This window comes from Gopherus evgoodei, chromosome 7, assembly GCF_007399415.2.
Source record: "Gopherus evgoodei ecotype Sinaloan lineage chromosome 7, rGopEvg1_v1.p, whole genome shotgun sequence".
Classification (NCBI taxonomy): Eukaryota; Metazoa; Chordata; order Testudines; family Testudinidae; genus Gopherus; species Gopherus evgoodei.
In genome coordinates, this window is record NC_044328.1 from 35,037,898 (window position 1) to 35,054,331 (window position 16,434).

Below are 16,434 nucleotides of genomic sequence, written 5' to 3' on the forward strand. Positions count from 1 at the left end.
TAAATGGCACCTAATGCCTTTCCATCATGTGCTGAAGGTTTGTCTTCCCAAATCGGCTTCTGATTTGACACAATGGCAGCTTAAAGGTTAGTAGAGAGGTATATTGGAAAGTCAAATTTGTGTGCAGATGGAAGTAGAGAAAGGAAGCCAAAATAGTAAAACAGATTTCTGCACTGCCTTCCTTACACACGTATAAAGAAATATTCCTGGAGACAAAATGTTGAGAGTTTTGAGACCTCAAAAAAACTTCAAGGGTACACACAGCTCTCAAAATACACAGAGACTGAGCTCCGCCTTGAAAATATTTTTGTTTTTATTACACTAGGACTGATTAACTCTAACAACAAGCAACTGCAACTCCCTTTGACATCAGTTAGAATCACTTTGGAAAAAATTGGGAAAATTTTCTAGTGCAACCACACATACTGCAGTGTTAGGGAGTAGTCTCCTGGTCAAATACATATGCTTATTGCAAATGCTAATTTAAAAGTGTGTGTTTACAGAATATAAAAACTGTGTAGAAAATAGTGCAGTTTGCAAACACAGTAAGTTGTAGGTAGACTGCACAAGAGAAAGTTACTCACCTTGCAGTAACTGAAGTTCTTCGAGATGTGTGTCCCTGTGGGTGCTCCACTCTAGTTCCTACTCTAGGTGACAGTGCGTCCCGGCGCTGTTGATCAGCAGCGCCGGGACGCACTGTCACCTAGAGTAGGAACTAGAGTGGAGCACCCACAGGGACAGCACTCGAAGAACTACCATTAGAGTACTTTGTAAATTTACAGCAGACAACCTTGAGGAGACACTTCTGAACTAGCATCAGTGTGTAGACACACATGTGGAAGTAACTTCCATGCACTAAGTTGAAGTAGCATTGATAAAGTGATGACTATTATGCATATCTACGGCAAATACTCCATTGACCCAAGACTGGTTTATTATAGAAGTCTTAATAAAACTTTAGTCAGCCACCTTAAAAGCTTCTGGGGATCTATTTCCTCCTTTCCCCCGTAGATTTAGAATCCACCCCACCAAGAATTACTCCTGCATGAGACAGGATAAGTAAGCATCAGAAGTGTCATGGCTTTAGAGTCAGACCTTGCAAGCCAGCAGTGGATAAAAACCAGCATTAGAAACACTGGAAAGGGAAATGGTCAGTTTCCCATTGAGACCCAGCCCTCTTTCCTTAAGTGGGCCCACAAAACAGACTTTTATATCATGTATTCTCTATATTAAGTTATGTAATAAAATTATACTACTGACACAGAGAAAGGTGTATGTGGCTTATATTCTGTGAATGGAATGGATAAAAGAAAAGGCATAGTCTGACACCCACAGTATTACTGTGACAGTTTTGTATGTTAGAGAAAGCCCTAGTATCAATTCCAAATATTTTAGATGTTTTATAATTGACAGCTAAGATCATTTGGGGAACTTTGTTTATATTGCTGTAAAAGGGTACATGACTTCCAACTTAGACAGCCAACCTGCATGAAGAGAATTTCTTAAGAATTTCTTATTTATTATAGCAAAGGCTGCAGGACAGTTAAAATTAAAATTTGTTTTTCACCTTAAGTCTTTATTACTAAATTCACATTCTCTGTGAAAAGGTGATTTTTAAGCAAAGTTTGAGGAAGATACATTTGGCCGTTGTTGAGTTACGTACTTAAGGGGAAGCAATAATTCCCCAAACACTTTGAGACAGTCAACCAACTGACATTTAAGATTTGACTGAGTGCTCTTTAAAGAGAGAATACCCAAGAGTTCTGTGTTTTGAAAAGTTTGCATTTCCTGACTGTACAACTGTAACAGTAGCATTAATGTACCACTTTGCATTCTATCTGGTTGTGTTCATGCTAAAAATTAGTATTTATAAACTCTCATCAGGCATGAATACCAAGATTAGAGCAGGTAACGGATACAGTTTGCTATAGCATGGGGTTTAGTGTTCACTCAATTTTGTCGTCACCTTCTCCCCTCTTGACATTTACATGGATTGCTCCATAAGGTGGTTCCACGCAGAGGCAAAGTTCGCCTTAACCAGCGTGTGAGGGTCTTCACAGGCATAGCAGTTCCTTCTCTTGTCAGAGAAAGCAGCATCAGCAGCTTGCTCACCTGCTATATGCTAGATCTATGGAACTCGCTATACCATTCCTTCTTTGTTCAACATGGCTCTGAAGGGAGTGCCCTTCAACAGCTGTTACTTCTCAGTTCCCTGGTGGGGGCTGGGCTACCTGCACCTCCATGTTTTGCTTCCCATTTTACCATCAGACAGCAGAGGCTAGGTAGCTCTAATCCATTTCCACATGTTAACTGGGGAAGCCTTTAGCTCCTTACTTGAGGGAAGGAAAGAGGAAAAGCCTCTAGGCTGCCCCATTGCCTCCTTTCCTTGATTCTTGTTTGGGTTAACGTATTCCTATCTGCAATCCCCACTGAGGTTGTGTAGATGCTACACCTGTTATTTGAGGCCCCATAGCTTCTGGGGAGGCACCTACATGATCCTTTACAGTCAGAGTCCAAGCAGGCTAGGGGAGCAGGGAGATTTCAAAGCTGCAGACCCTGAACAGCTATGTAGATATATGCCATACAGGAGTTGAATGCCTACTTAATGTAGTGTCCAGCAGCCAAGAGATGTTTATGGGAAACACTAGATCCCAAAATGAATTTGAGTTTTATCATTATCAGCTTTACATATTATATATGGATTTTTACGTTTCTATACACTAACCTAATGAAACACCTTGCACAGAAGTGGGTACATTACCCACATACTGTATGACAGAATAGATCATAGACCACATTGACACTTCAGTTTTTAAAAGAGCTTAGGCAGGAAAAAGCCACGGTTTAACAAGGTTAACAGCAAGCTTGGCAGAAAAACAGCAGTTAAACATGCCAGTTGTAGGTAAAGTCCACGCTAACAAATATCTTGACTACATCAGAATTAGCAAATGTATTTGCAGACATAGCAAAGGGGAAGTAAGACATCTAAAAGCAGTTTTTATTTTAAGAATTTAGAGGCAACACACAAGAAAATGAAAATAAACAGTTACTTCCATTTAGCATTTAATGTTGCTGACTTTCTTTTCCTCAGACGATAAAGTTTACGAATTGCGAATTTTTGCTTTTGTTCTGGCATTGGAATCACATTTTTTCGGAAGGCTCCCTGTTCGGCTGTGGTAGAAATGGTACCTTTCTTTGTAGGTGGCTCTTCCATTGGGGTAGGCTTACTTTCAAAACAGCGTTTTCTTCCTACATCCAACCCATGCTTCACACTTTCACTAGACTGAGTGCCTTCTATTGTCCCATCGCAGTTCTCCTTTGCCATTTGTCTTTTAATGGTAGTTACAGTGTTGTCCTATGTTTAAATAAAATTAGTTACCACCTGCCATTATACAAAACAAGCAGCCAACATGTTTCAAGCAATCAATAATCTCAATTTAATATGAAAACAAAAAATGAGACAAACAGCCATATAACTTTTCTACAAGGATTTTTGTTGAGAAAAAGTCAGCTATAGGTTGCCTTTGCTGTAGGTAATAAAGAGGCGTACAATGCTTTGGAGTACCGAACACAGCACAAAGGGGAAGAAAAGAAAAAAGCACCGATACAGATAATACATATGAATCAGAGGGATTATGTATTCCATCAACAGTATAGTAATGTGTCAAAAGCTACAGAAACTGTTAATTCCTTCAGAAAGCATTTGGGTGACTTTTACAAACTTTTTTACACTGTCATCTTCTTAAGTGAAAATTCTTAGTAACTGTCTTAACCCTTCCTCCAATCAACAGTACTCAATGTACTTTCTAATTAGGTTAGAAGTGCCTGTGATAAATATTAAGCCCAAAGGAAATGCTTTAATTTCTGCTATGTACTATAAATTTGACCAAATATTAAGACCAGGATGGCCAGAGAGCAGATATGTTGCCCTGTCTTATTTAAAAATGCATGTGGTTATAGCACTTCATCTTCACCCTATCATGTCATTAAATAAGACTGGTGGACAGAGTTACGGTTTTGGGTTTTTTTGTAGTTCTATACTTGTATATTGGTCAGGTGTGAAAGCATGGTACGGACAGTTTGCTTTGGGGAAATTAATTGGAGAATGAGGAGATGACAGGAGCCATATCTTGTGTAATCCTAAAACATTTTGGAGTATAGGTATAACCCTCAAAAGTGGTCGCACTACTGAAAAACTGAAGGGCAGGAATAAGATGAGTCAGTGTTAATTTGCATCCCCTAATGTCCTCTATGGAATAATTCAGAGCGTGGAACTTATAGAAAGTGTGGACGCATATAGATAATATAGCTGCAAACATAAGATCATTTTAACATGCAAATAGTATTTTTCCAGATTTGTTTCAGGCTAGTTGACACTTAGTGTGTGCATCAAAGTCCAGTAAGTCACTACCACCAATGTATTTACAGGCCCATACCATCCCAAAGGCTTTCAGTGCTTACCACCATTGTACATCACTATTAAGTCAGTCAATCATTTCAAAGGCAGGGAAGAAAAGAATGGTCTTGGCTACCCATTCCACACCACCAACCTCATTCGGTATCTGGGTGGAGGAATGATGATCAGGATACCTCTGGAACACCTGCTTTCTCTCCAAACATTTCTGACCTCTTCTCCTGCTTGCTCTACCTCCATGCCCTCACTGAAACTTGGCTCTCAGTGCAACAATGACTATTACTGCTCCTTCTCTTCCATATGGTAATAAAAAAAGAATGATGGTGATTGTGTTGGGGGCTGCTGCTTTCCCTCCATCTCCAACTCATTTCTTGTTACGTGCTTTCTCCTCTGAATTGCTAACCAGTCTCCTTTATATAATCTATTGCTCCTCCTCCCCCCAAAGTATGCCTCTTCATTCCAGTCTCTTATTTAGTCTGACTTTGATGTCATAACTCTAGCTTCCTGCCCATCACTTCTTTCCATCTTCAACTGTAGATTCATTCTCTCAAATAAAATGGCCACTTTGCAGATCTATCCCTTGGCCATCTTGGCTAATAGCCATTGATGGACCTAACCTCCATGAATTTATTTAATTATTTTTTGAAGCCAGTTATACTTTTGGCCTTCATAACATTCCCTGGCAACAAGTTACACAAGTTGAATGTAAGCTGTGTAAAGAAGTACTTCCTTTTATTTTAAGCTTATCACTTTCATAGGTTTGTGTGTTATGTGAAGGGGTAAATAACTTCACTACTCACTTTCTCCAAACCATTTGTGATTCTGTAGACCTCTATCATATTCCCTCTTTCTAAACTGAACAGTCCCAATCTTTTTAATCTCTCCTCATATGAAAGCTCTTCCATACCCCTAACCATTTTTGTTACATCTTTTTTAGGATTGGGCAACCAGAGCTGCACTCAGTAGTCAAGGTATGGGCATACTATGGATTTATATAATGGCATTAGGATATTTACCATTGTATCGATCCCTTTTCTAATGGCTCCTAAAATTGTCAGCTTTTTTGACTGCTGCTGCACATTGTGGATAATTCTTTGAGAACATCCGTTCAGTGACTCCAAGATCTCTTTCTTAAGTGGTAACAGCTAATTTAGACCCCATCATTTGTATGTGTAGTTAGGATTGTTTTCCAATGTGCATTACTTTGCATTTCTCAACATTGAATTTCACCTGCTATTTTGTTGCCCAATCACCCAGTTTTGTGAGAACCCGTTGTAAGTCGAAAGCAGACTGCGAAGGGTAAACTATCTTGATTAAAAAAAAAAAAAAAAAAAAAAAAAAGTCTGCAAACATTGCCACCTCACTGTTCTCCCCTTTCTCCAGACCTTTTATGAATATGTTGACTAGCACTAGTCCCACTACAGATCCTTGGGGGATACCACTATTTATCTCTCTCCATTGTGAGAGCTAATCAATTTATTCCTACTGTTTCCCATCTTTTAACCAGTTATTACAAGCATTAAAAAAAAAAAAAAGTAAAAATTAAGTTTTGTACATTAAGAAATGAAGAGCCAGAAACTTACGTAGTCTTTTACTGTAGTTTCTAAATGGGATATTAAGTCCTGTAGTCTACTTATAACATCATCTTTTTGCTCCACAATGTGCATTAGCTCTTGAATTCGTTTATTCTGTGTCGTCATTTTCTTGAAGAAGAGAAAAGTTACATTTTTACTAGGTTTTAGATAACAGGAGTCCATTGCAACTAGGGATGTCAATTAAAATCACAATTCAAAATTAATTGCAGTTTTTTATCACACCGTTAAACAATAGAATACCAGTTGAAATGTATTAAAAAGATTTTGGATGTTTTTCTACATTTTCATAAATATTGTATTCTGCACTGTAACTGAAATCAAAGTATATACTATTTTTATTACAAATATTTGCACTGTAAAAATAGCATTTTTCAATTCACCTCAAACAAGTACGATACTGCAATCTTTTTCGTGAAAGTGCAACTTAAAAATGTAGATTTTTTGTTACATTTGTTTTTTGAGTGCAGTTATGTAAAACCTCGGAGCCTACAAGTTCACTCAGCCCTACTTCTTCAGTCAATTGCTAAGACAAACAAGTTTGTTTAAATTTACAGGAGATAATGCTTCCCTCTTATTTACAATGTCGCCAGAAAGTGAGAACAGGCATTTGCATGGCACTTGTGTAGCTAGAATTGCAAGGTATGTGTGTGTCAGATACGCTAAACATTCATATGCCCCTTCATGTTTCGGCCACCATTCCAAAAGGACATGCTTCCTGATGCTTGTTAAAAATATAATGCGTTAATTAAATTTGTGACAACTCCTTGGGAGAGAATTGTAGGTCTCCAGCTCCATTTTCCCTGCCTTCTGTCATATATTTCATGTTATAGCAGTCTCGAATGATGACCCAGCACATGTTCAGTTTAAGAACACTTTCACTCTAGATGTCACAAAATGCAAAGAAGGTACCAATGTGCGATTTCTAAAGATAGCTAGAGCACTCGACCCAAGGTTTAAGAATCTGAACTGCCTCCCAAAATCTGAGAGGGACGAGGTGTGGAGCATGCTTTCAGAAGTCTTAAAAGAGTAACACTCCAATGCGGAAACTACAGAACCTGAACCACCAGAAAGAAAAATCAACATTCTGCTGGTGGCATCTGACTCAGATAATGAAAATGAACATGCGTCAATTCGCACTGCTTTGGATTGTTATCGAGCAGAACCAGTCATCAGCATGGATGCGTGTCCCCTGGAATGGTGGTTGAAGATTAATGGGACATATGAATCTTTAGCACATCTGGTACACAAATATTTTGTGACGCTAGCTACAACAGTGCCATGAGAACACCCGTTCTCATTTTCAGGTGACATTATAAACAAGAAGTGGACTGCATTATCTTCTGAAAATGTAAACAAATTTGTTTGAGTGATTGCCTGAACAAATAGTAGGACTGAGTGGCCCTGTAGGCTCTAAAATTTTAATGCAGTTTTTTTTGTACATAATTCTACATTTGTAAGCTCAACTTTCATGATAAAGAGATTGCACTACAGTACCTGTATTAGGTGAATTGAAAAATACTATTTCTTTTGCTTTTTTACAGCGCGAATACTTGTCATCAATACATATAAAGTGAGCACTGTACACTTTGTATTCTGTGTTGTAATTGAAATCAATATATTTGAAAATGTAGAAAACATCCAAAAATATTATATAAAAGTAGCATTCTATCATCTAAAGGTGCAATTATTTTTAGTTGCTTGATAGCCTTAATTGTAACATAACTCCAAATCTTTTGCACTCAAACATGCAATGAGAAACAAATCATAGTAGTGCTAGGTCTTTTCAGTTAAGCACACTATGAAATCAGACATTAAGCTATTGTAATTTTGTACGAATAATTAGAGCAGGTGTTAGTTTCAGTGAATTTTTTGGGTTTTTTTTTTTTCTGAGAAGAAAGAGTTACCTCAGTAGCTTCCTCAAGTTGTTGAGCAGATTCACTTAATTTAATCACTTGCATTTCAAGCTCTGTAATCAAATAGAGAAACTGGTTTGCATTACAAAGATTGCAAACTAGTAGTTCATTCAGTAAGTTGGAGAAGTCTTTCTATAATAAGGTTTTAGTCATTTGCCAATATTTGAGATACACAGACTATTCCCACCAGTTTGATTTACCAGTCTAAAATATTTTTTGATTTTCAAATAAATTTAAATAGTTTGGAAAAATAAATGCATGTATTTCAACCAAAACGATCCAATAATTGCACTTTAAGCAAAAGGGTGGCTTCTTCCTGTAAGCCTGCTCACCGAGTTCTGTTCAAAGCAATAAGTTCAATATTAGAGACCTTAATACATTAATGAGGATTGTGATTTTTTTCCACTCCCCAATATAGGAAAGCTACCCCTCCGCCATGAAAAAGACCACCAAACCCACAAGTGGTTAAGTGAATGAATCCAGATGTGTGTGTCTCTCTCTCTCTCTCACACACACACACACACAGAGCTTTCAGTTCTGGAAATAGGACACAATAATAGAGTCTGGAGGTCAGCTTAGATAAGCCCACTACTCATTTATGTGTATCCTGAGATACTGATTCGCTTGCTTATTTGTTTTTCCAGCCTCTAACCTGTTAGGAAAGTTTCAATAATTCCAAGTGTGCTGAAAATACATGACTAATGCTGGTGCAAGCTAGACAGGAATGGAGGTTGTTGTCCGCCCCCCTCCCCCCCCCCCTTTTTTTTTTTTTTAAAAAGGACAAAGTTATAGATTTCCTCTATTTTGATGCAACCAAGAAGAGAACAAGCTCCTTCACAGGCAGAGATTTTAGGGCATATCTGAATCCACGATTTTAAAAATGCTGTAAGAGAAAGAACCCCCTCAATATTAAAACCAACATCTTTTCTCCCTCTTCATCACAGTTCAGCTCTTCTGTCTTGATTGTTCAGGTTGACTGAACAGAAAGGTTTTTATAAAACTTCTCCAATCTCCTCCCTCTTTAGTGTGTTTCCATTTCTTTATGGAGTTTAAAGTGTAGGCTTTAACATTTAGTGTCTCTGCTGAGTGAGCCAATTGGAAAAAATGCTATTCTATGTTGATCAGAGTCCTCATGGAGCTCATTGCAAGACTTAGAATTTACAGCAGTTGCATGTAAATGTAGAAAGTCCTCCTGAAAGCGCTGAATGTTAGTGGGAAGATGAGTCATACATAAAAACTGACATGACGCTCCACATTCTTTATAGACACGTGTATTGTATGAATATGGCATATTTAAGATATATTTTATGGAAGACGGCTCATGTAAGGTATCATTGGAAAGGTTATGATTTACTGGATGTGATTCTCCTATTTGTATGTATGTATCATTTCTGTATCTGAAATCAGGAATATTGACTATATAACAATTACAACAGTGATTGTACTTGGAGGCGCCCACTAGACAGCAAGCAAAAACAGCCTTAACAGGCCATTAGGAAAAAGACAATGAATCTTCAAAGATGTGCAACCCCCATCTTCCAGGAGTTCTTTCCTGTGGACACTGCAAATACACCTGGTTTCATGGTTGCTTTGACACTGCATGGTCAGGTGATAATGTCACCTGGTAAATAGTACCACCTTGAACACTGCTGGTACTTTTCCACTGGAAACAAAGGCTTCCCGCCTTATGTAAATCCTATTTAAGGCTGAAGAGTAAGGCAAACAGGACTCTTCTCCATTGCTTTCCTGTTCAAGAAGAAAGACAGTTGGTAGTACTTGAACAAACAAAAGAACTGAGCTGAGGAAAAGGCAAGAGCTGAGTCCAGACTAAGACAGGAGTCTAGTCTGTAAAGAGAAGTAACTGGAACTTTAAGCTACAAAAATTCTGCAACTTGCCAAAAACATTTAGGGTGAGAAATTACATTTTGTAATCTGTTTCGTGAGTGTATTAAGCCTAGTTTGCATGTTTTGTTTTATTTGCTCAGTAATTTGTTCCGTTTGCTATCACTTAAAATCTACCTTTTATTGTTAATAAACTTGTTTTTGTTTGTTATAAAACCCAGTGAAATTTATAATGAGGGGGGTGCGCAAGAAGTTGTGCATATATTCCTTCACATTGAGGGAGGGGGCAAATTTATGAGCTTATGTTGTACAGATTTCTCTACAGCACAAGATAATTTTTTGGGGGTGTACTTTCTAGAGGGCAGCTGCACTTGAGTGCTGGGTGATTTCCTAGCTAAATCTTCCCATTAGAGAGCTGCTCAGAAACTCTGTGCAATTCTACAGCTGGTGCATCCCTACCTGTGTGTGTGCTGCTAGAGGCTGAAGAACCTGATTCAGCAAAACGGGGAGAGGGAGCCCAGGCTAGTGGAGCAAGCAGGCTCAGTGAAACCCCACTACATCAGCTGGACTGGGGGTCCATATGTAACCAACCTCCAGCCAACCAACCAAGAAACTGACTGTTGCATAAAAGTAAAAAACTGAAGTTCCACAAGATGCTTGAGGACTGTGTTAGTGTTACTTTAGCAAGTTTTAGATATGGTGCTGAACTGTCATCAGTCATCAATTTAGGATGATTGCACCTGCTCTGATTTTTCATGATTAGCTGTCTGAGCAAGTGGCAAAGTGCTAAGTACTTTATCTGTATCATGGATAGAATCTTCAGCAACTTTGACACAATATAAGACGGTTACTCACCTTTGTAACTGTTGTTCTTCGAGATGTGTTGCTCATATCCATTCCAGTTAGGTGTGCGCGCCGCGCGTGCACGTCTGCCGGAAACTTTTTACCCTAGCAACTCCAGTGGGCCGGCAGGTCGCCCCCTAGAGTGGCGCCACCATGACACCAGATATATACCCCTGCCGGCCCGCCCACTCCTCAGTTCCTTCTTGCCGGCTACTCCGACAGTGGGGAAGGAGGGCGGGTGGGGAATGGATATGAGCAACACATCTCGAAGAACAACAGTTACAAAGGTGAGTAACCGTCTTTTCTTCTTCGAGTGCTTGCTCATATCCATTCCAGTTAGGTGATTCCCAAGCCTTACCTAGCCGGTGGGGTCGGAGTGAGAGGTCGCGGCCTGGAGCACTGCAGATCCAAAAGCAGCAGCATCTCTGGACTGCTGGACCAGGGCATAATGCGAAGCAAATGTATGAACAGATGACCAGGTCGCTGCCCTACAGATTTCTTGAATGGGCACTCGGGCGAGGAAGGCCAGCGAGGATGCCTGTGCTCTGGTAGAGTGAGCAGTCACACGGCCCGACGGAAGTTGGGCCAAGTCGTAGCAGGTCCTGATGCAGGACGTAACCCATGACGATAACCTCTGAGAGGAGATCGGCAGCCCCTTGACCCTGTCTGCTTCTGCCACGAATAACTGAGGGGACCTGCGGAAGGGTTTTGTCCTGTCCATGTAAAAGGCTAGCGTCCGGACATCTAGCGAGTGGAGCTGCTGCTCCCTGCGGGACGAATGGGGCTTAGGGAAGAAAACTGGGAGGAAAATCTCTTGGTTGACATGGAAAGCTGAGACCACCTTAGGAAGGAAAGCAGGGTGCGGCCTCAGCTGTACCTTATCCTTGTGGAAGACCGTATACGGTGGGTCCACTGTGAGGGCCCTCAGCTCTGACACCCTTCTAGCTGAGGTAATGGCCACAAGGAAGGCGGTTTTCCATGAGAGGTAAAGCAGGGAGCAGGTAGCTAATGGCTCGAAAGGAGGGGCCATGAGCCGGGACAGGACCAGGTTGAGGTCCCATGAGGGGGCCGGAGGGCGAATTTGGGGATAGAGCCTCTCCAGCCCCTTCAGGAATCTCGCCACCATGGGGTGAGAGAAAACAGAACAGCCGTCCACGCCAGGATGAAAAGCGGAGATGGCAGCGAGGTGAACTCGTAGGGACAACAATGACAGCCCCTGGGTCTTAAGGGACCAGACGTAGTCCAGAAGAGTGGTGACGGGAACCTCCATAGGACGAAGAGCTTTCTCTGCACACCAGCAGGAGAAGTGCTTCCACTTGGCTGTTTAAGTCGCTCTGGTGGAAGGCTTTCTGCTGCCCAAGAGAAGCTCGCGGACCGGGGTGGAGCACCGCAACTCAGAGTCAGTCAACCATGGAGGAGCCACGCCGTGAGGTGGAGCGATGGAAGGTCCGGGTGACGGAGCCTGCCGTGGTCCTGCGTGATGAGATCCCGATGAAGAGGTAGGGTAACAGGGTTGGTCACTAAGAGGTCCAACAACACGGGGTACCAGTGCTGTCTGGCCCATGCCGGAGCTATGAGAATCAATTGGGCTTTGTCCCTGCGCACCTTGATTAGAACTCTGTGAATCAGGGGAATGGGCAGGAAAGCATAATGGAGGTGTGTTGTCCAAGGGATCAGGAATGCATCCGCGAGAGACCCGGGCTCCCGATCCTGGAAGGAGCAGAATGTTCGACACTTCCTGTTCACCCGGGATGCAAAGAGGTCTATCCGGGGACGACCCCACCTCTGGAAGAGTGAGAGGGCGACGTCCGGACGGAGGGACCACTCGTGTGAGAGGAAGGATCTGCTCAGCCGATCCGCGAGGGTATTCCGCACTCTGGGAAGGTAGGAGGCGGAGAGGTGAATAGAATGGGCTATGCAGAACTCCCAGAGACGTATCGCCTCCAGACAGAGGGGAGAGGACCTGGTGCCGCCCTGCTTGTTGATGTAGAACATGGTCGTCGTGTTGTCGGTGAATACCGCAACACAACGACCGTGGAGGAGATGGACAAATGCTTGACAAGCAAGGCGGACCACTCTCAACTCCCGTACGTTGATGTGGAGGTTGATCTCTTGCGGGGTCCACAAGCCCTGAGTTCTCTGAGTGCCGCAGTGAGCTCCCCAGCCCAGGTCGGAAGCGTCCGTGGTTAGGGATGCGGAAGGCTGGGGCGGATGGAATGGGAGCCCCGCACATACTACGGATCGGTCCAGCCACCAGTGTAGAGAGAGTCCAGCACCGCCTGAGGGACGGTGACGACTGTATCCAATGACCGTCTGGTCGGTCGATATTGAGTAACCAGCCATGTTTGAAGAGGTCTCATGCGGAGACGGGTGTGGGCTGTTACAAACGTGCAGGCCGCCATATGGCCTAAGAGGGCCAGACACGTTCGGATTGAGTACGACCGGCACCGTCTGGGCGACCGGTGCCAGGACTCCGAGCGGTGCCCCGAGCGTGAGCGGTCGCGCCTTCGGGGTGATCGGCGTCGGGACGCGGGAGAGGACGGACGAAGCATCGGCTTGCCCTTGGATACGATGCGTCCCGTAGGTGGCAGCTGTGGTTGAGTTGGCTCCGTGAGAGCAATCAAGTCCCGAGCCGAGGTGAAAGTCTCCGGCGTTGATGGGACCCTTAGCTTGACCCCTGATCGTATTGGGGAGCTAGGAGGAGCTGGACTCGACGGACCCGCTGGGCCCGGAGTCGACAGTCCTGCAGGCGGTGCCACGGCTAAGGTAGGAGCCAGGCGGTCCACTTGGGTCTGCCTGGGTGTGGAGACAGACGTTGAGGGACGTAGGTCTGTCCCTGGTGCCGGAGATGGTCGGTGCCGGGGAGTCTTGCCCGTGCCGGCGTGGTCCGGTGCCGGAGCCGAAGCGCTGGACTGCGCTGCTGGTGCCGGAGAGAGAGCCGCTTCCATGAGGAGGGCGCGGAGACGTTGGTCTCTCTCCTTTTTAGTGCGCGGCTTAAAGGCCTTACAAATGCGGCACTTGTCACTAATGTGCGATTCCCCTAGGCACTTCAGGCGCGCGTCGTGGGGGTCGCTTGTAGGCATCGGCTTCTTGCAAGTCGAGCACTGTTTAAACCCTGGCGAGCCAGGCATGGGCCCGGTGCCGGGTGCCGGGGAGGGCAACAGCCCACCCACAGGCAACGTTCAATAACTATTTACAAAACTTTAACTAACTACAACTATACTGAAAAGGTAACTATAACTAACTGAGAAAAAAGGTTTTAGAAGCTAAACGATGAGGAGAGCTAGGGACGTGGAGGTCAGTGAACCGCACTCCACAGTTCCAGCAACCGACACGGCGGTAAGAAGGAACTGAGGAGCGGGCGGGCCGGCAGGGGTATATATCTGGTGTCATGGTGGAGCCACTCTAGGGGGCGACCTGCCGGCCCACTGGAGTTGCTAGGGTAAAAAGTTTCCGGCAGACGTGCACACACAGCGCGCACACCTAACTGGAATGGATATGAGCAAGCACTCGAAGAAGAATCTATGTTTTTTTTCCAGACACAGAATTAATAAGGTGTGGTCTATTTGGTTCTTTGTGTTATGCTTGTAGCCATTATTATACTCCTGGGAGAATTCTGTGCTACTGCACATGCATAATTAATGACCCATGCATACTTTTAATTTTTGTGCAGAAAAAAACCTGCTGAAATGGGAGTGGAGAGACAGAGCCACAGAGGGGATGGCGGTATAGAGCTACAAAGGGATAGGAGAGTGGCTGGGTGAAGGCACAGAGACACATTGGGACCGGATATAGAGCCACATAGGGACAGGGAGGGGTGTGAGAGTGGGGGTGAAGGGACACATTGACAGAGGGTGCAAGGACACACAGGGACAGGGGCAGATGTGCCTGACTGGATGGGAGAGGCTAGGAGTCAGGCAAGGTCTGCATGGAGATGTTCCCTGAAAATCCCTCCCCGCCCCTCTCCTCGAAAAACCTGTTCCATACTTTTCCCCACTCATATCCACCAATCCATCAAGTTTGCAGCAAGACGCCTTCCCAGCAATTTACTTCCATCTCCCTCAGCTCCTCCATTAACTCCGACTCCCCCAAGACTTTGCACTGCTTCTGAGGGGTGTGGGAAATACGGTTCTGTATTATAGCTTAAATGAATTATTACTCATGAGTTCTGTATCAATATGCCTAGTAAGGAATCTATTTGTCAAAAAACATTTCCTGAATTTTTGTTGTCATCTGTATTATTACAGACTACTTGCTGACAGGTATTTTGAAATAAATGACCAAAAATAATTGAAACTGGTGTGATTAGATGGTTATTTCAACAACAAAAAAATGCAGAATTTTTAAATATCGTGTACAGAATTTTTAATTTTTTTGGCACAGAATTCCCCCAGGAGTAATTATATTCCTCATTTTCGTTCTTCCTTTAAAATTTTCATGTATTGCTTCCCTTTGCAACAATCAGCAATAGACCTGCAAGCTCAAATGTGTCTGCTTTGGCATACTTGGGGTGAAATGTTCTAAATTTCTCATGATGTGCCACACTGCAGCTGATAGCATAAACAAACAAAAAACAAAACAAATTACAACTTTAGTTCTCAACTTTGTGGCAATTCTTGATTGCTCTAGCCATTTTGGGAGCAAAGAGAATCAGATACTGCTTCTCAACAGGAGCTATGTTGAATGCTGGTGAAAAGCCCAGAACTGGGATGGAAAAATCAAACACTGCATCAACATTTCAATGACAAATTGTGGCGATGAGAAAATCTCTACCAAGTTCCAGTAAAGGACATATTGATCTTCAATCCAAAGTAATCTTTTTCTGTATTTTGTTCAGAGGATTTGTATCTTGTTGGCTAACAACTATTTGTTTCAATGTTTTATTTTGGAGAATTCTATTTGCACTGTTTGTGCTTACGTAATCACGTGTTTCCAATCACATTCAACTTTAGACATGCTGAATTAGTTCACACACGGATATCTAGTGATCATTAAATATTAATCATTTGTTTCCAGCATAACAGCTTTCATATTTACTAGTTACAATGAGAAAGCAGTGAATTCACACTAAGAACTAAGAAGATAAGCTAACTAACTAGATTTATAAATATATGCCCTAACATTCCAGAAGTTTCTAGAATTTAGCAAATCAATTCCCCTAACAGTTTATAAAATTCCCTGTTTTCAGCATTCAGTGAGTTGATTCCACCCACTAGCCAGTCACTCCACCCATTACTGTTTTTCCTCTAGAACTTTAGACAATTTTGTTTCCCAATGGCAGGCATGTACTCAAGCTTTTATTTTTTTTTTTTTTGGGGGGGGGGTGGGCGAAGACGGGGTGTTAAATTTTCTTCATTCCGGCTAAAAAGTAGACAAGACAAGACCACAACCTATTTGAAGGGATTTTTGTCAAGTAATTACTTCAATGACAAGTTAAAAAACAAAACAAAAAACCACAAAAAAAAACCTAACAAACAAACCTTAACATGATCAAATTAAAGTAACTAGATTTTCTGGAATAAAAAAAAAAAAAGTTTCCTAAACTGGATTCATACTCAGAATTCTACTATAGTTATAGTGCAGGGCACTAGTTCTCTTGTGAGATATCACTCCTCATTGAAAGGTAACTGAAATTACTGTATTTTATAGGTTTTTGGAATGTATGCTGTGCATGCTCTTAAAAATGTGAAATCAATAAGAGTCAATATTAAATTCATCCTACAGTTAGAAGACATTTTAAACTTGAATAAGGCTGCATCTTTTCAAATTAAGTAATAACTAAACTGTTCTATCATTTCTAAATAAGATTAATTTTAACAAAACAATG

General features: G+C 42.3%; 1 protein-coding gene across 2 annotated transcripts in view; it reads right to left on the bottom strand.

Annotated features, from left to right (window-relative positions):
• Positions 1–16,434, bottom strand: part of KIF20B (kinesin family member 20B) — an 87,009-nt gene that overhangs the window by 38,665 nt on the left and 31,910 nt on the right. Inside the window, exons 17-19 of one of the 2 annotated variants that reach the window (XM_030569885.1) lie at positions 7,914–7,975; positions 5,998–6,117; positions 3,229–3,355 (exon numbers count right to left, since the gene is read on the bottom strand). In XM_030569885.1, coding sequence (XP_030425745.1) covers positions 3,229–3,355; positions 5,998–6,117; positions 7,914–7,975 — 309 coding nt within the window. Of the gene's footprint in view, positions 1–3,189; positions 3,356–5,997; positions 6,118–7,913; positions 7,976–16,434 lie in introns of both variants that reach the window. The other variant, XM_030569884.1, reaches the window with a different exon arrangement.